The sequence below is a fragment of the Chlorocebus sabaeus genome, chromosome 8 (assembly GCF_047675955.1).
Source record: "Chlorocebus sabaeus isolate Y175 chromosome 8, mChlSab1.0.hap1, whole genome shotgun sequence".
NCBI classification, from domain to species: domain Eukaryota; kingdom Metazoa; phylum Chordata; class Mammalia; order Primates; family Cercopithecidae; genus Chlorocebus; species Chlorocebus sabaeus.
In genome coordinates, this window is record NC_132911.1 from 63,301,650 (window position 1) to 63,320,519 (window position 18,870).

The 18,870-nt window shown below is 40.2% G+C and overlaps 1 protein-coding gene across 2 annotated transcripts in view; it reads right to left on the reverse strand.

Moving 5' to 3' along the window:
- Positions 1 to 18,516, reverse strand: part of TOX (thymocyte selection associated high mobility group box) — a 308,730-nt gene extending 290,214 nt beyond the window's left edge. The window contains exon 1 of one of the 2 annotated variants that reach the window (XM_008000714.3): positions 18,110 to 18,516. In XM_008000714.3, coding sequence (XP_007998905.1) covers positions 18,110 to 18,211 — 102 coding nt within the window. In that variant the 5' untranslated portion in view covers positions 18,212 to 18,516. Of the gene's footprint in view, positions 1 to 17,841 lie in introns of both variants that reach the window. The other variant, XM_073018101.1, reaches the window with a different exon arrangement.
- Positions 18,517 to 18,870: the final 354 nt, after the last annotated feature.

An 18,870-nucleotide genomic window follows, 5' to 3' on the forward strand; every position in this document is an offset into this window, starting at 1 on the left:
TAAAGGAAAGGAAAAGCGCAGAGAAGATAAATGCACAAGTGAACGCAGGGGTACTCAGAGCTCAATAGTAATAGCATTTAGGTCAAATATTAAAATTGTTCATTTAATTCTCAGTTGACTCATCTTCTGTTAATAGGGTTATGTGTATCACATCTAAGATTATTACCTCTCTAAGTACGCAGATTTTTTTTTTCTTTTTCTATCCTCACCATTTTAGCACAGTTCCTGGCACAAAATAACCATTTGGAAAATATTTAATGAATAAATTAACCAATATTACAAATGTCATGCCCCTGGAAGCCTTCTCTGTACCAACCCTATGGCAAATGTTCTAAAACCCCTAGAAAATTGGGATATGGGATCAGGTATTAGGAATCTACGTCTCTTTGTCATTAATTTTTCATTTTATTTTAATGGGACCTTGAGAATAAATGTACCTAAACTGCAGACACATAGCATTCATTCTCCTGGACTGCTGTTGCAGATGAAACTTCAAAATGTGTTAAATATGAGGAAATTACCATGATTTGGATAAAGGCAAAATCTAAAATGCTTATTTTTATATGCCTAAACTGAGTTTTTAGAAGGTAAAACATATTCTTGTCAATAAGAGCAAATATCCATTATTTACACATGCCCATTAACAAAAACTTCCAAAACCAGATTAAGGCTAAAATGAGGAAAAGGGGGAAAAATCCAAAAAACAATCAAACAAATTGATTTTTATGGTGTTCTATGGACATCGTGTAGTTTGACATTTGTTGAGAAGCCTTCTATGCACACACCTAAAATCTATGCATGCCACCCTGCCTAACCAAAGCTACTGGGTCCCCTGTGGTGTCACCTAACAATAATGGAGAAGATGGGAGAGCCTGGCTGCCCAGAAACAGAACCCCACTGTGGGCAGATGAGGACACAGGTGGGAGAGTGCCAGTGAAAGGGCATCCATGTTAGTTTGTTTTCATGCTGCTGATAAAGACACACCCAAGACTGGGCAAATCTGCAAAAGAAAGAGGTTTATTGGACTTACAGTTCCACAAGGCTGGGGAGGCCTCACAATCATGGCAGAAGGCACGGAGGAGCAAGTCACATCTTATGTGGATGGCGGCAGGCAGTGAAAGAGAGCTTGTGCAGAGAAACTCCTGTTTTGTGTTTGTCTGTCTGTTTTGAGATGGAGTCTAGCTCTGTCCCCCAGCCTAGAATACAATGGGCTATCTCCACTCACTGCAACCTCTACCTCCTGGGTTCAAGCAATTCTCACACCTCAGCCACCTGAGTAGCTGTGATTACAGGCACATGCCACCACACCTGGCTGATTTTTGTGTTTTTAGTAGAGACGAAGTTTCACCATGTTGGCCAGGCTGGTCTCAAACTCCTGACCTCAAGTGATCTGCCTGCCTCGGCCTCCCGAAGTGCTAGGATTACAGGTGTGAGCCACTCTGCCCAGTCGAAACTCCTGTTTTCAAAACCATCAGATCTCGTGAGATCCGTTCATTATCACTAGAACAGCACAGGAAAGACCCACCCCCATGATTCAATCATCTCCCACCAGGTCCCTCCCACAAGACATGGGAATTACGGGAGCTACAAGATGAGATTTCGGTGGGAACACAGAGCCAAACCATATCAGCATCTAAGAAAGTAATTCAGAAGAATCTTGAAAATAATATCAGTCATCCTATAAATTATGTCTGCCTGTGGTGGAAGGAAGAGAAGAAGGGAGGAAAGAAGCAAGTATGGGAGAAAGGAATCCATGCCTCAGGCCATTTATTATGTTACAGGCCTCTCTCAGTCCTATACCTGCCCCCACTTCACCCCCAAACTATCACCATAACTGTTCAATTTCTTGCTGATCCTTTTCCTGAATTTTCCAAATTCGCTTCACGTTAGGTTTTCTACTAATGCTTAACAATGTAATGACACACTTGACTATCTCCTGCCACCACTAAACATCATCAGTTTTTGCAAGTAAGGAAGGGATTTTTCTTTTCCACCTACACATAGGATATTTGACTTCCTCCCTTCTTTCCATTGTCTCCCTACAAAGCATAACGTTGGTCAGCCTGGGGCACCAGCAACAATTGAGCCCTAACTGAAGTCTTCCCGTTTAGACTAAGATAAAATACTTTGTCAAACTGTCTTATCAAAAGTAGAGAATTAGTGAAAGTCAGGGAAAAAATCAGGGGAAACAAATCATTCCATTCTTTGTGGTAAAGATGACCTAATGACGGGCGGATCACGAGGTCAGGAGATCGAGACCATCCTGGCTAACACGGTGAAACCCCGTCTCTACTAAAAACACAAAAAACTAGCCGGGCGTGGTGGTGGTCGCCTGTAGTCCCAGCTACTCGGGAGGCTGAGGCAGGAGAATGGCGTAAACCCGGGAGGCGGAGCTTGCAGTGAGCTGAGATCCGGCCACTGCACTCCAGCCCGGGCGACAGAGCGAGACTCCGTCTCAAAAAAAAAAAAAAAAAAAAAAAGATGACCTAATGAAAGGAAGTTTTTCAAGGCCTCAACTCTATTTTTTAATAATAAGGACAAAAGAGTATTATGTTGTGTCATGCGTCCCCTAGGAGCAAAGAACTATATCCCAAGGCAGAATTACAGAATAGCAAAGACTATCTTCCTAGAATAGAGTTGACTTAACTGTAAGTGCTTCAAAATATCATATTCACATTAAAATAGACATGGGTGTGTTGTAGAATATAAGATCCACATATTGCTTAAAGATGAAACCTTAGCCTTCTAAGACCTATGTACATTGCAGAGGCACTTCCAAAGGATCTTCCTCTAGCCCCCTGAAATATAAAACCCTCCCATTCATTAGGGCACTCCAGTGGAAAAGTTGGAGAGCTTTGCTATGTGGATACTGGAAGATTATGAGATACCTTCAAAAATGCCGATACAGATTTCTGAATATGTTTGGACACTTTAATATATTCCCCAAATTTACTAATACATTTGGGGAATATATTTACCACTAAGCAAGCTATTTCAGGAAAGCAATTACTAATAACTTCAGTAAATATTACTCCACAATTAGAACAGATTGGAAGTTAACTCAGCAGGTGTGCTTCTAAGACTATACATAAAGCGTTAATATTTATGCTAATGTCTGGGCTTATCAATTAAAAACTTAATTTGCATGTAGACTACAACCTCATATGTGCTTTAAGAAGTTAGATTTTAACATAACTCAAACTTTTGACTAAAGTACAAAACCTCTAAAAGGTTATCTTTCATCGAAAAGGCATCAAAAGATAGATCAGTACCTGGTCATTCATTTCAACATGTGAGTCCCCCCAGGGAAGTCTTCTCTAGCACATTCTTAACTAGAAATGGACATTAGCCCACTGACAACAGCAATCTGAATTCCACCTCAACTTCCCCCAGCACATTATCTCTACATTGGCAGCAGTATCTTCCTCAAATACAGTTCTAATCTTTTCACGTCCCTTAATCCTAAACTGTCCCTGGCTCTATGTATTGCTTATTCCTGCGGGCCCCTCCTACAGAAACCCCAGGCATCTCCCAGCAGACTCCCCCTCATTGAGCTGAGGATGTTGCCCCTCCACGCGTTGTCTCGTTTTCTCTTTTTTGCAGTCTTTCACTCGAGTTTTTGCAACTTTTCACTAGAGGAAAACTTATTACACGTGACTAATTAGTGTTGATACTGTCTGATAATCAGAACTCTGTCATTCATGTATTTCCATTTTTGCTCAGATGGAGGGAGCAAGAGCCCAATTTAAATGTTGAATTATAGCTTAATATGTAGGTCAAGAAGTACGCTTGCATCTCCACTTCCGGGGGATAATGTTCTATGTTAATTCAAATAGCCCTATTGCATATGTGGCTTTTACTCTGAGTTGTCATAGGTCATTTTATAAAAGGTGGGAAGTCTAAAAAATAATTCAAAAAATTAGGAGTAACCTTCCCCTTCTTCACCGCTGGATTTTTAAGGCCAACTGAAATGCCATCTCCTCCAGGAAGCAACAGGGATTCCTCCAACTTCAACTTTTCCTTTTATACCACCAGCACTTTGACCACAGACTTCATATCACATCAATTATACTGTGGTTCCATGATAGTTATCTGTATTCCTCTCTTATTAGCCACATGGAGGCAAGGTTCATAACTTACTCATCTCTGTGTCACTCCCTGACCCCCTTAACACTCAGAGTAAAGTTCTGCACTCAGCTGGTGTTCAAAAAATGCTTTTCGATTTCTGAAAATGAATTAAGTGTCCCTTAATAACAACCCCAAAGCTTTTTAACAAGCGCATTCCAAATTTTTTTTTTTTTTAAGTTGACTTCTTAGGCTCAAATATTCTCATTTCATCCCTATGCAAATATTTGTATGGGGACCGCATTAGAGCTATCTGAAAATAAGAAGCTATAATGGAAACAGTGACACAGCCTTAAGTGAGGCAACAGAAATAGGAACTACTTTAATACTTTTACTGAAACGTTCTCTGCTTGATAAAGTTCATTACCAGAATATCATCTTTAAAAGTGAAATGCATTCAGCTGAGTACTTTTTTTCATTTTGTAAATAGATTTTTTCCTTGCCTGAGCTCTCAGTATAAAGTACAAAATAGTCTTCCATAACATTAGAAAAATGTCACCCCGTACATAGAGCTGAATTTTTAAAATAAAATAGATTTTTCTTCTTCAGTATTTTAAAGGTACAGCAGTGCCTTTCACATAGTGATTATCGGTACTGCATACCATATGAAGGCTGGATCGTCAGCTTGCAATTTTTTATGTTTTAAAATGAGTTGAGATAATATATTAGAGCCTAGAACAAAGTTAAGTCCCTATGGGATATCCTAAGGCCATAAAGTCACCATCCTTTCAACATTACCCTACTTATTACTCTAGTTATATTTAAAATGACCCTGGTGCTAATCTTTTTCTCACCTATTCAAAATGACATTAAAAAGTAATTAGGTACTAAATTTACAGCCCAAGCCCCAAAGTTTCATGTTATATAAAATGAAAACTTATGTATGGCATAATTGTTTTTAGTTTTTTCCTCTTTTTACATTATTAAATTCTTGATTAGTCTAGGGTATTGTAGCCAAAGTTACCTTACAAAGAAAGTTTCACTCCACTTTAAAATCTCACATGTACTGTATTGGGTTTTAGGCATTTCAATAAGATAAATGGCATATCACCACCACTGTATCTTGACCAAGCGGTGATAGAAGAAATGAATCTTCAACCAAAGAGCCATTTTCTAAGAAATGAAAAGTCATGTGTCTAATAATGTCATTTTACAATAAGCATTATATTCTTGCTATTTTCTCCAAAATTCAGCAACAGCTGTATGAACCATCCACCTCTCAGAAATATATCCTTCCTTCCCTCCCCCACCCCAGGCCAGATCTTTTCTCAAGATTGCAAGTTACAGAAAGGCAATTGACCTCAGTAAATTTTTCCACTGGCTTACATTTTTTCTTTCTTTTCTAAGTACTCTTTAGGGGAAAAAAAAAAAAAAAAGAAAAGAAAGATAAACACACTTCGTATAGCAAGTGCCATAAGAAAAATATGTTCTGGCAGACTTTTCCCAACTTGTAACTGAAAAGAATTTACATCATCCAAGTATATTATAAGTACAGAGAGTAAAAGAAAGAAATCTCAAAATAGATTTTTGTTCTACTTTCAAACTCCAAGGCTCAGGGAACACAAGTGTTTCACTTAAGAAATGAATAACAAATGACTTCAGTACACATACACCTTTCTCTTTTTGGAAAAATTGAACATAAAAGAGCATTTTTTGGCACGGCTGACCTGCAGAGATATGGAGCTAAGCAGAGTCACGAATTCACTCACTCTGATATGCACACATGATACGCAATTAAAATCTCCATTCACATTCCTGCCGGGTTGTCAATCATGAGGAAAGCCTTTTTGACAACATTCAGCGAAGCGTACCAACTAACCGCTCAACAGGAACTTAAACAGTAACAGCTTTTGTTACTAGCAAGAACGAATTTTTCACCAAGATTGGGTTCAGTTTCTAAGAAATCATTATGCCCTGAATTTTAGGGCCTTTCATTAAAAATGAAAATGTGTCAAAAAGATTTTGTATGGCAAGCTATGTGATGTCATAACTAGAAAATATGAGATATGTAAAAAATCCTAACCTTTTCAACTGGGGGAATCTTTTAAACTTTTTTTTTTCCCATTTAGAACAATGAACAATGATCTTATAAAGCAGTTTGCTGGGGGTTGGGGGGGAATGTGACATTTCTAATTCATTCTGAAGTTTTTCACTAGAATTTTTAAACTTTTAAAATAGATCGAGGCTCTAAACTCACTTGAAAAGTGACCGACCAATCTATAAACCAGTGGGTAAGTGACTTTTTTAATCATGAAAAGAATATGTAGCATGTTAGAAATATTGCATGTATCAAACCTTTCAATTTATGAAGCTCTGTAGAAAATATTATGCACATAAATTCTCTCCAGATGAACCCAGAAGGTACTCTGCTCATAACTTAGTTTCTGTTGAACATCTAATCAAAGACTGTGTCCTTCATAATAGCATATTAGTGTGCTTTAAAGTCATAAATCCATAAAAACAGGACCCAGTAAAATTGAATACAGGATGCTTGTTAATCTGGTGCTGTGTCTGTTTTAAGCAACTAACCTTGGATTACAAATTTGAAACAAGTTAATACTATCAGATATTGAAATATTTGTCTTCTTACTTATCATGCTCTGTAACTGAGAGAGCAGATGCATCCTGACCATTAACAGTCATGACAAATTGCCTTGCTAATGAACGTTACACACTGAAAGTGCCATAACTGATTAAACTACAATTTCCCACTACCAGATAGAGAAAGAGTTGGGGACTCCAGCAGTGGGTGACTCTGATATTCTGCCAACAGGCCTTTAGGGCACTGTGCGATATTCAGAAAAACACTCTAAATTCCATGTGAACATATTCTGAAAGCCTATGTGTATACAACAGGTTTTAAAAGCATATTAGATAAAACAGCTTAGGTTGTAGCTGATGAGCCGTGAAAAATAGATGTGTTTAACTATTTGGTATCCTTGCAAGTATGTGTTAAAGAATATTCTCTGATGTGGGTTTCTCTCGCTCTCTCCTTCCCTTTCCCCGCCCCCAAAACATTGCGTGTGCTTTGCATCTCACATAATCTTTTGTCAGTTCTTTTGTTGGTGCAAAATTGGCAGCAGTTCAAATTCAAAGTACTCCTATTCATTTACTGACCAATGTCATTCTAGTTCACATCAGCCAGAGAGCTAAGCTCTAAAAAACATAAAAGACTTGCTTCACCACTGACGAATAATGTGTACACTTTTACAGAGCTTAAACCTTAATGCTTTCCCTGAAACTAACAATACAGTATATCTTATCATTCCTTTTTCACAAGCAGGCAGCTGCTGAAACGCTTGCCACTTCAAAATATCAATTGCTTGCCAGAGTTGTCCTCAACACACCCTGTCAAATTCATGTATATTGTGCAATGAAAATGGTGCAGGGCTGAAAGCTAGAAATTGTGTCAAATTCTGCTGCAAGGGTATGATGTGCAAAGAACAATGTATGACAACCGTAGAGACTACAAACAATGGCACTGGAGCCAGGGACTTCATAGATCACAACTGCGCCTGTACATATTTTATTGTAGGCATTATATATTTAAAGCATGACAAATGTACCATTGTACATTATGTGCTGCACAAATAGAAGCTCCTCCCACTCATTCGCCTTTTGCATTTCTCTTGATGATGGAAACATAGTTGAGTTTCATTTTTTTCTCTTCTCTTAAAACACTGAAGATTCCTAAATCATAAAGGAAACACACACACACACACACACACACACACACACGGTTATCAAAAGAGTAACAGAAAACAGAAGGCAATAATACAAGATGAGAAAATGAGATCTTGTTCACTTAACATTTTGGCTTCTCTCTGAGGACACAAAAGCAAGGATTGTCTTCAACACGAACTGAGGGTATGAAGAGAACTATGCTATCACTATGCCTATAAATTGTTGTCTACCTAATTTTAATGCAGATAAGTGCTGGCTTATTGATTTGCAGGATTTTCCAGCAAAATGGAAATCCCATGTGAATATGTTCTTTGTGTGCAGAAAATATGGCTTAAGAAGCTTTTACTCTTATTGCTTTCCTATGCCAAAAGAACAATTAAGAAAATAATATCTCACTACCCTATCAGGTCTACAAACTAACGCTGATTAATTTCTTAGATTTTAAATATCCCTTCCCATTTCCTGATTCGCTCTGTTTGCTTTAAATGAGTCTCTGGTTATTGAAAAGTTGTTTTTCTTCTAAACATCTCTTTAAATAACATGTAAAATCTGAAAATATTCTCATTTTGGTACACACCTACTTAATTATAAAGGAGCTCACGGCTATAACAACCCGACACTAATTCAGTCAATGACTGTGGAAATGGAAACATGTTTATGGGAGAAGATTACTATGAATATATATTAATCTCTTCTACGTCCTAGCTTAGGTTACAAAACCTTTATCACACAAGTAGCTTGGAGTGGAATTAACTGACTCGAGGCTAAGGAAAATGAACAGATATGTTTTTAAGGTGTTAATAAATATTTTGGAAAGAGAATAGGTGGTTTAGGTGCTTAGGGGTGCTGACCTTTGCTATGTTGATTAGTGGGACAATGATGCATTATTAACACACAGCAGCTGTACCTGAACTGCTGCCATGAATATAATAGCCTTTTATAGCCATCAGGGGAGTGAGGTAGGAGGCCTTTATTAACCACTAGACATGATTAGCACATTATGTGAACTTTACTAGGCAAATTATCTCTTATTGAAATATAATGTTGGTTATAACTAATTGTAAACATGATTTTTAAAACTTCGCAGTGAAAAATTCAAATGTTTTACTACCATTCAGCTCATTATTGGCTGGTAATCGCCGACGAAAACATGGTCTATTTTGTGGGAGGTACTTACAGGAGCTGAATCTCAAAAGGCAGATTGTGTCACAGAAGGCTGCCTTTAAAATTATTTAGCATTACAAGTTCAAGGATATTAGCATACATGCAAACTTTCTCTCCCTAATTAAGTAAAAGTGTTCATGAACTAGAAAAGCTGCTTTGGGATTTTTCTTCCTTTTCATTTCTTTAAGTAGTTCTTAAAAGATTAGTTTTGCAGTAAATTTTTGAGAGTTACCTTGAAAAATAACAGCATAATTTATTTCAAAAAGCTTAATTTTGGGAGAGGAAAGATTATCCCATTAGCCTTAGTAACTGAACATAGCTCTGAGAGTCCATTATGAACAGTCTTTTATGCCCTGGCAGGAAGTCATTAACATAAAATAAATCATTAGCTTTGATATTAAGCTTCTACTATCTGCAGGTTTCTATGATTAATGTTCATGACTGCATCTGCCAAATGATAAAATATACTTTTTGTTGGAAGGTTATCCTGCCTCTTTATTATTAACATTTCTCTTGATACAATTGTTACTGGCATTTTAGGCTGAGCCATATTGGTATAGAAAGGAAGCACCGGTTTTTTTCACTGGTATGAAAATACTAACGCCTATAACACTTTACCCATCATTTTTAAAATTAACCATTTGATTGAGTTAACAGACTTCAGGAAATCAGGCAGCACTCAGATACTCTTCCAGTGTAATTGCACTGTCTTTAGGCCCAGTTGGCCCATTCTTTAATTAACCTTGCACATTATATTTCGCATCTCTGACCCATATATCAGAGGAAGGCATAGAGAGGTAAACTTGCTTCCCTGAAGTCAGGAACAAGAGGGCATTTCCCTCTTTCGCAGTTATTCTCCACTTTTATCTTATCTTCCTACGCTGCAAAACAGGCAACAGCCCTCATCAATAGCATCTCTCCTTAGGTGCATTGGCTCTTAATGCAGAGAGGGAAAAAGAGGCCCCCCGGGGGGGCTATCAATATCTGAGGGAAGGAGATTACACACTGTACCTACAGAGACTCCACTTTCCTAATTCACCTTTGACTCTCCAGAAAGGTTATCTCTTTGACTGTCTTCCTGAAAGAACCCCTAGTCTATAACTTTTCAAAACACTTTTATTCCACTAGGGCAGCAGAAATAGAAGAAATGGGCTGAGAATGCAGTATTTTGCTAAATTCTTTGAATTTTTTTTAACATCTTTCACCACAAGATTTCAAATAATCTACCTCCTTAATTCTCATAAGTCTTCTTTGATACAAATATAAATTATTTTCTCTACTGGATATATGGAAGACTGGAACACAGATGGATTAAAGGTTTTGGTGTCAGAACTTTTACCAGGCACAGAACAAAGTCAGGCTTCTCAAGAGAATGGGAAACAGAGTGGGAGGGGAATCACATCCTCTTATGGTTAGGTTTATTTTGCCTAGGGAGTAAGTCAACATAGACTTAACGGCACTTGGGTTTTTCTCTCAAATATTCAACATAATGGAGTCTTTCCCTGAGAAGGGCCTATGGTTTGCCTCAAAAAGACCTGGTTCTTTAGTCGTATTAGGATATAACATGTCTGTTTAAAGCCCTAAGATTCTGAACAGCATCTTCTCCTGTGAAATACTGCTGAGTATCTTAAAAGGGAGTGCTAACCAGGTATTCCTAGTAGTCATGATGTTTTTCCTCTGTTGCTGCTGTTATACACATGAGGGGGTCTGCCATTTAGGATAAATTTTCATGTATTTATGGCCAGAAATATTCCAGAACCATGAGAAGCACAAACACACACACACACATGCAAATACACAGGCACACACAAATCCACCCCCACACACCCATACACATGCACATACTCATACACACACCAATGTTTCTAGCTCAGTAACCCCACCCCCAAAGTGGCATCGAAGACTTCAGTCAAAAGGCATTTTAGCCAAAAGCTAGTATCATCACTACTGTGGATCAGACAAATGACCTGTAAGACCACATGGCACCCAAAATACATTCTATTTTCTTGGCCACTGGCAAAGCTTTTTATCAACCAACCATGGCCTCCTTTAATTAGGAGTCCTTTCCAGACAGTTTCATAAAAGCACATAATTCAGGAATGAAAAACGATAGATACTTGGCTAAAGCAGAACCATTTAAATCTCCCAAGCAAAAAACAAACAGATAAAAAGCATTAATAGTGACCCTGGTTTCATGACCTTTGATACTATAAATATGTATCAGTGATGATTTTTTCATGAGTAACTTGGAAATCTGAAAATAGCTTTTAAAATTTAACTTTACAATTTTTATCAAGTAAGGCAAACTTGCCATAGATCAAACTAAAGAAGTGTGGGAAATAGTAATACCTCCCATCAGGAAAGAGCAAGGAGTTTCTGAAATTACCCTCCCTTCTCGTCTTTTCTGCTGCACCATCAACATCCAAGCACAGAGCAATACAATGCTCCCATTTTCAAAATGAATGCTGTAGGGAGCAACATGTTATAACCAGGAAAAGCTCATTCAGGTTAATGTGAATTCCATGTCCCAAAGTATTATGGAAGAACTGCTATAATTAACAGTCTGTTGGCACTTCCATTATAAACCACATTTCTAAGCAGTTTATAACTCAACTGTTTGTAATGAGAAATTGCTCTTTGGGATGAAACTTGGCATGCAAGGTTTAAAACAAAAAATTCTCAAATTCATTAGGCCAGATGTAAGCGGTATCATCTTGGCATTGTGGTTTCCTAGTGGACAGCCTGTTTAACACAATTCGTTATCGATCAGGGGAGACCAGCCTATCTAGTTCTGAAAAGTGCATGTTCAAAGAAAAAGATCAATTGAAAATACATCAATAACTCCGAGGTAGAAGTAAATGAAAAGGGAAAAAAGCATGCCAAAATTTGGTAAAATTAATAACTTGGGTGAACATGCAATTTAAACAAATAAGGGAGCATTCCAGCTTCTAAGATGCCTCAAACAGAAGCTTCTTGCAGGCAAGAACTACAGTTAGGATCGTGAGAGCCACGGTGTCTAATAACTATGATGTGCTACAATCTTGTTTTCTGATAAAAGTATGAATTTTATATTCTTGTATTTGGATGCACACAATATAAGTTTTATTCTAAACAACAACTGATCTTATTTTTAAAATGTAATTGTTAATAGCATACAATCAACTCATGATAATTACATTTCATTTTTATTGACATGTAAGATAATTATCCTACCTGTGACTTCTCAGAAATCTTGAGATTGACACTCAGATAGCTAAAATGTAGGGTGGTAAGTGATCTAAATTTGATTAATTGATTCAGTTCTACATGGCCAACCATTCCCGTTCTAGTTATCTACGTATATTCTGATGAGAATACATCCACATGCTAACCCCTGTTACTTACCTCAAGTGTAACCCAACCTAATTTACTGTATTCCAACTGAAGATCACAGCCCCATCTTCATACTATTTTCGAATCTAAACATAGCCTTCTCACTGAGGAAGGATGTTTAAGGGGTTTATCTCTGAGCTCTAAATACACTGCACAAAATGGGAGGGGACGTGGAAGGGAGACTATGATAGCTTAGAAATACCAGTCATGGTTATTTTTCCTCTCAGCCTCATATGGGGGTTGTCTTACTCTAGTATAATATTGTGTAACTCCACATCATCCATTCAGGTCGGGGGGATGGGAAAAGGAAAACAGCATAATTTGGGATTTCAAAAAGCAGATATGGGCCTGAGAGCTGGTAGATTCCAAATAGAAAACAGAATCAGGTTACTGCAAGAATGGATATGTTCACATGATTATGATGGTGATGAAGGAAGGTGAGCTGAAGAGGGAGCCAGGCAGCCTAGGCAACCACAATGGTGATTAGCGTCCAGTGGAGAAGAGAGTTCAGATTAGAAGTACAGACCTCCTAGGTTAAAATTAAGATTGGGGAGGAGAGTAGCAAAAGCAAAGGTGGTCCCAGGAGTTGGAGTGGCCGGGAAATGGGTAACTGGGAAGGAGATAGAGAGGTGGGAGATAAGAGGTGCTGGGCACACTGGTAGACTTGCGACTGAAGGCTGACTTTAAAACAGAAAAGGAAGAATCATCAGCATTTGAGAAACACCCCCAGTGTCTTTTCAAGTTTCTAAAGTCCTAGCAAAAGTTTAGAAAGCACTATAATAAATCACCCTTCACAGCTAAATAAAATCACTGTGCTCCCCACTACCTTCGTCATTTTCTAGGCTAACACTCTTGAATGGAGCCCATCACAAAAAACATATCACCACTAGAAACAGTCTCTCACACACCAAAAACAATATTTGAGAACCAGATTGGTACCCAGGAAACCACCCCTAAAACTGGAAATTTCCCTACTTCTTCCTGTTCCACTGTTCTTAATTCCCTTGCAATCACATCATTTAAACAAAATCCACAATGATCATTCAATTAGATATTTACATATTAGTTTAGTTTTCGTAACTAGGCAAAATATCAAAATTCTCCTTAATATCACTTACTAACTTTTAAAATACATGATAAACTGTGAGAATACTAAACTACCTGTGCAATGTTAAAAATAACATCAGATCCCTCTAAAGCTCGTAACTATAACTTTGTTTGCACAGACATTTAAAATTGAATTTGCAATATTGAAATAACCCACACAGTCAACATAGTTACATTTGAAGTTTTTGTATAATACCTGATTTAGTGGCCAAAAACCATGATTGCTTGGTTTATGCTCTTTCTTACATAGGTATTTATTTAAAACATATTTAACAACCTCAAAACTTCTGAAAAGTGCCAGCTGATAAAACTCCCAGGGGAATTTTAATTATATATATATATATGATGTATGAAGTATCAACTACGAATTTCCCAAAGTCCTAGAAGTTATGGAGGTGGATGGAGAACTAATCAAGCATAATGCTCTAAACGCTTATAACCCTCCCTTCTTTTCACTCTTTCTCCCCATACTCCTCCTTCATCTACTCCTCCTCCCATCCTCTTCCTTTTTCTTACATTTACTGTTCAAAATAGGAATAATGACTCCTTCTTAATGTGCTTAAAAATCTTGTATTTTTGATGTGATGAGTATTGCCACATTAAAGTATAACACATAATACATTCTAAATAGGAAAATAAGCTCAAAGGAGATTTTGCAGAGACTGTAATGAATCTTGTTATTCTTAAAAGTTATCAAATGTCTAATGCTTGCCCTGACATTTTCAAGCAGAGTTCATCACAAATGGGTCCTTCCTTGTGCGTTTTCACGAAAAAGAACATATGCACTGTCCTTCCTCATTTCAATGATAAAAGCTGAATATTCCAAATGCCCATTATTCTTCACTCTGTATATCACCAGCATGAAGCATGGGTTTGTGTTTTGGACTTCCCTGTTTCTAAATCAACCAAAGAAAGATTCAGGACATGATTCCATAAAGGCAACCACTGAGAACAGTGAAGCCCATTATTTCTCCTCCCACTGCAGGCTGAGGTCACCATCCCTGTCATTAGCCATGTCATAACATAATTGTATTACTACTCCTTATGTGGGCAGATACTGAGCAATAACTGAACACATCACATCCTTGTAAAAATGAAAAAGTACCACTTCTTTGTCCTATCTTAGCATAAAACCAGTGAAAACAATCTTTGGAAATGACGCTGCACTAAGAAACTGAAAAGAACTGTTATTACTCTGTAGGTATATATTTAAACTGATGATCTGACATCTTTAACTAGAATAGAAAATAAGACTATATCACTACAGAACTCCAATTGTAAGCTCATTTAATCCAATTTATTTTGGTAGTATTCAGCTCAATTAAGGGATACAATGTTACTTCAAATAGTCTAATTAGATGAAACTCCACTATGGTACTCATCTTTCAATGTCTGAAATACAACCATGCTTTAGGCTGCAAGAGGTGAATACTGCTAACTCCAGCCTCCATGTGTCTGTCCAGTCTATGAGCTACCCTGCTATTTCCAACACTGACCTACATACAGCAACATGCCATCCGTTCTGGCTGTTTGTATAAGAGATGCCCACACACTTGCCTTAACCAACATCATTCGCATTCTTCCCACAATGGGCCGTGTGAAAATGGAGGCCACTTTGCATAGTGATATGTTCATAATGCATATTAGTCTTACAATAGAGCAATACTAGATTAAACCGTTTCCAAAAATGCCTCCTCCAGAGTTTATTAACTGAAAAATGGAAGTAGTGTTTTGGCAATCTATAGAGCAGCAGTGCCGGAAAGGGTCAGCAGAGTAAAACAATCACATTTTAGTTTAGAAAGCTTCAGGAAGAGAATATTCATTTTCTCCATTAGAGTCTCTTCTGACACTGAAAACAATGTCACTGGGAAACTGTAGCTACAGCGGTAGGATTCTAAAGCACAGATAGATACTGGTTCCGCTGGGATTTAGCACACCAACTTTAAATAGCAAAGTGTTGACAGGTTTAAAATAAAGATAATAAGTAATTTATGATCTTATCACCCTATTAAAAACAAATCACCTGACAAACTGACTGCTATTTATAATAAACTACATATTCATTACGCCTCCGAAGGAAGCAAGATTTACTTTGCAGTATTGTTCTTTTGGGGATGTCTGATCCAACTTGTTTTAATAAATGTAGGCACAGATTTCTTACTTCGCCTTTTCCAAACTTCTGTCCTTCCATTTCCCTGCAAATCCACTCATGTCATTGCAAAAACAAGTTGACTGCATTATGCACAACTACAATTGTAGAGCTGGACAGAAATTTTGTACCAATGCTAATCACGGTGGAGTGAAAAAACTCAAGTGCCTGGGCTTTGTGGGGCCTAGAAAACTATCCAGTACCTTTAATATAATCAGGGACCAGTGACAAATACATCTGATGGACTGCTACATAGAGGGGGCCAGAGATGTCCCTGGAGAAACATTTCCATGAAGTCTTCTTCTACTATTAGAAACATATCTTATGACTTTGCATTTTAAAAATCTATTATTCTCTGGATAAGTTAAATAGAAGACCTGCAACTAGTCTATAGAAAGGGTGCCTCATTTGCATTTAAAAAGAACAGTTTGCTTCTTATACACGGGGTGACTTAAAAGGAACTTCAATGAGCTAGTAAAGAAATTCTGAATACTTTCTAAATTAATTTATTCAATTCACAGCACAACTCACTAAAATTATTTAAAGCACTTAATTGGAAAATGATTTAATATATTGAAGTAATTCCTGATTTTTCCAAAGCATTTAACTTTTAAATTAAATCTGACCCTACTTATCACAAGAACGAGGAGTGAAATGTGTATCCAAGTCATTAACTTCTTTTGGGGGCCTAAAATCACTGATAAACTTAATAAGCTTTGTCCAGTTTCATTGCCAAAATAGTTCTGAGCTTTTGGTTCCGGTAACTACAGTGGAATATATCTTTACTCTCCAAGATAGGGCTGCAACTTTATTATTTTTTATTAGCAATAGTATTGGTGTCATAAGCAAAACAAAACGTAACACGATACTTGAGTGTACAGACAAAACAGATTTTAGACTAAAAGAACTATGTCACTAGCAAATAATGAAACTTCATCACACAAACTCTTCTGCGCTCGCCGAAGTTCCCCGTACCTTTCAACTTGTCCCTAGCTGAAGGGCTCCCTGTACAATGGAAGCCCTTCTGCCTTGCTCAAGACTGGATGTCCTTCTTTTCTAACTTGCCTAAACACCATCAGCACACAGCACAGTCCTTTGAGTGGGTCTCACACTGGACACAGCACCGAGGAGCTTCTCCACGGGGAAGTGTGTGTGTGAGAGCCTGACTGTGTGTCAACACTGTTCAAGACTCGGAGCTGCGACTCGGTCGCGTGGTGGGGAGTCCAGGGGCTGAGAAGGCAGCGCACTAAGTATCTCTGCATCAGGTAAAAAAGCTGTTTGGTGACGACTCGCCACCAGGCAAATGTTGGCAGTCCCAACGATTTTTCCTGTGTAATACACCGAGGGTCGCCATGGATGTGTCTGCAGGGGCGGTGAGTATCAGGCGGATTTATCACCAAGCGGGAGCTGGGCGTCTAAAAGGCCCGCCCCGCGTTTTAGAGACCTCAATTCTCTCTGCCAACGTACATCCAACGGGACTGCTTAGACTCGAACAGCTAGCCCTAGGCGGGGCAGTCGTGCCCTGCGACCACTTTGGGGGACCGGTCCCTGAGTGTCCTCCCTCTCGGGGATGAGAGAGTTCGAGAAGCCAAGAGAGTAACCCCCTCCCTCGTACCCCCTGACTGTCCTATAGGTGGACCCAGCCGAACTCCGCAGCAGCCCGGGCCAGCGCCCCACCTCCGGGTCACCGGCAGGATCCGCCTCTCCCCGGGCCCCCGCGGCCCTGGCACCCGAGGTCAGCTGGCCGTGGGTACAACTCAGCAGCGGACCCTGCTCCAGCCCCATGCCGAGTGCGGGAGCTTTGGACTTGAACGCGACGTGCTCGCCCGGCTCCAAACAAACTTGCAATTTCCGCGCGCACCCCTAAAACAGGAGCTGTTCTCCAAACGGTGACCCAGCTACCCCGCTGTGCTGTGGCCCGCGGACCTGTGTCCGAACCCGGGCTCGGCTGCGGGAACCGGTTTGGGAAAACAAAAGAGTCGTGGGGCAGTTTTCCCTATGGGGGGTAGGGGCGCCTCCCGGGTCCCTGCACCCCGACTCCCGGTTGCTCCCTGGCAACTACTCCGGAGAAGGGAAGTGGTGCCATGAGCTCCCACTGCCCGGGAGAGGGAGGGAAAGAGAAGGGGCAACTGGGAAATAAACTGAATTCTCTTACTCTGCCTCCGTTCCTGGACCCCAGACACACCCCCAAAGTATTCCACGGTTTTCTCTTATTATTTTTTAAACGCCCCCCGGCAAACCTAGGCAGGGATCCTTAGTCGCGAACAGCAGGAAGAAAAGAATCCGAGCAAATCGTGTCACTTTCCGCACAATCGCGGTGTTTGGCAAGCCCCCGGAGCTACTCCACAATATTTACTACCCAAGCGCACGCAGGCTGCAGCGGGCTGCGAGCCGAGCGCTCCCGGGACCGGCCTCCGCCAAGCCGGCCCCGCCGCGGCCCGGCCACCGCCGCCCCCCTCCCGGGATCAAGCAGCAAGAACACGGTGGAAACAAAAGCAGAGCGTTCACCTTGTTGCAATAGTAGGGGTCCAGGCAGGGAGAAGGTCCCAGACAGGGAGCGTCGGGCGCAGCGGCGGGCTGGGCTGGAGGTGGATAAAATCTTACGTCCATTTCACTCTCACATCAAGCAACTCCTTTTCTTTTTCCTTTTTTTTAAAAAAGTGTTCAGCAAAACAAGCTTAGACGGAACAGAGTGAGGTGTCTGGGCTCAGGAGTAAAAGAAACACCTTCCTTCCCTCACATCCGTTTGTGGTTTGTTTAAGAAGAAGAGGAGAAAAAAAAAAAAAAAAAAAAAAAGAGGGGGGAAAAGCGCTCAACTCTCCCCCAAGCCGCGGCGCGCACCCGTCGGCGCCGAGCGCGCAGCCTGCTCCACCGCCGCCTCTCGGTCCCGCTGCCGCCGCTGCAGCCGCCGCCGCCGGGCAGGTAACTTCATGCGCTCATTGTCCCCCCCGCCCGCCCCCCCATCTCCGCCTCCCGCGCCCCTCGCAGCCCGGCACACGCGCTCGGGCTCTAGGTACTGGGCGTTTTATTGGAGACTGAGTTGCTCTGCGTGTAGTTTATTTTCTCCACCTTGGAGGCCCGGGATGTGGGGGTTGGGGGGGAAATTCAGAGGGGACAGGGCGGGAGGGGGACGAGCGTCCCGGGCCGGGCGGGGTAGGGAGCGCGGCCGGACGCGGGCTGCTCACGGCCCAATGGCTGCTTTTCGGAGCCGAAGGCCGGGGACTGGAGAAAGGAGGAGCGGAGAAGGAGAAGGAGGAGAGCACGGCTCG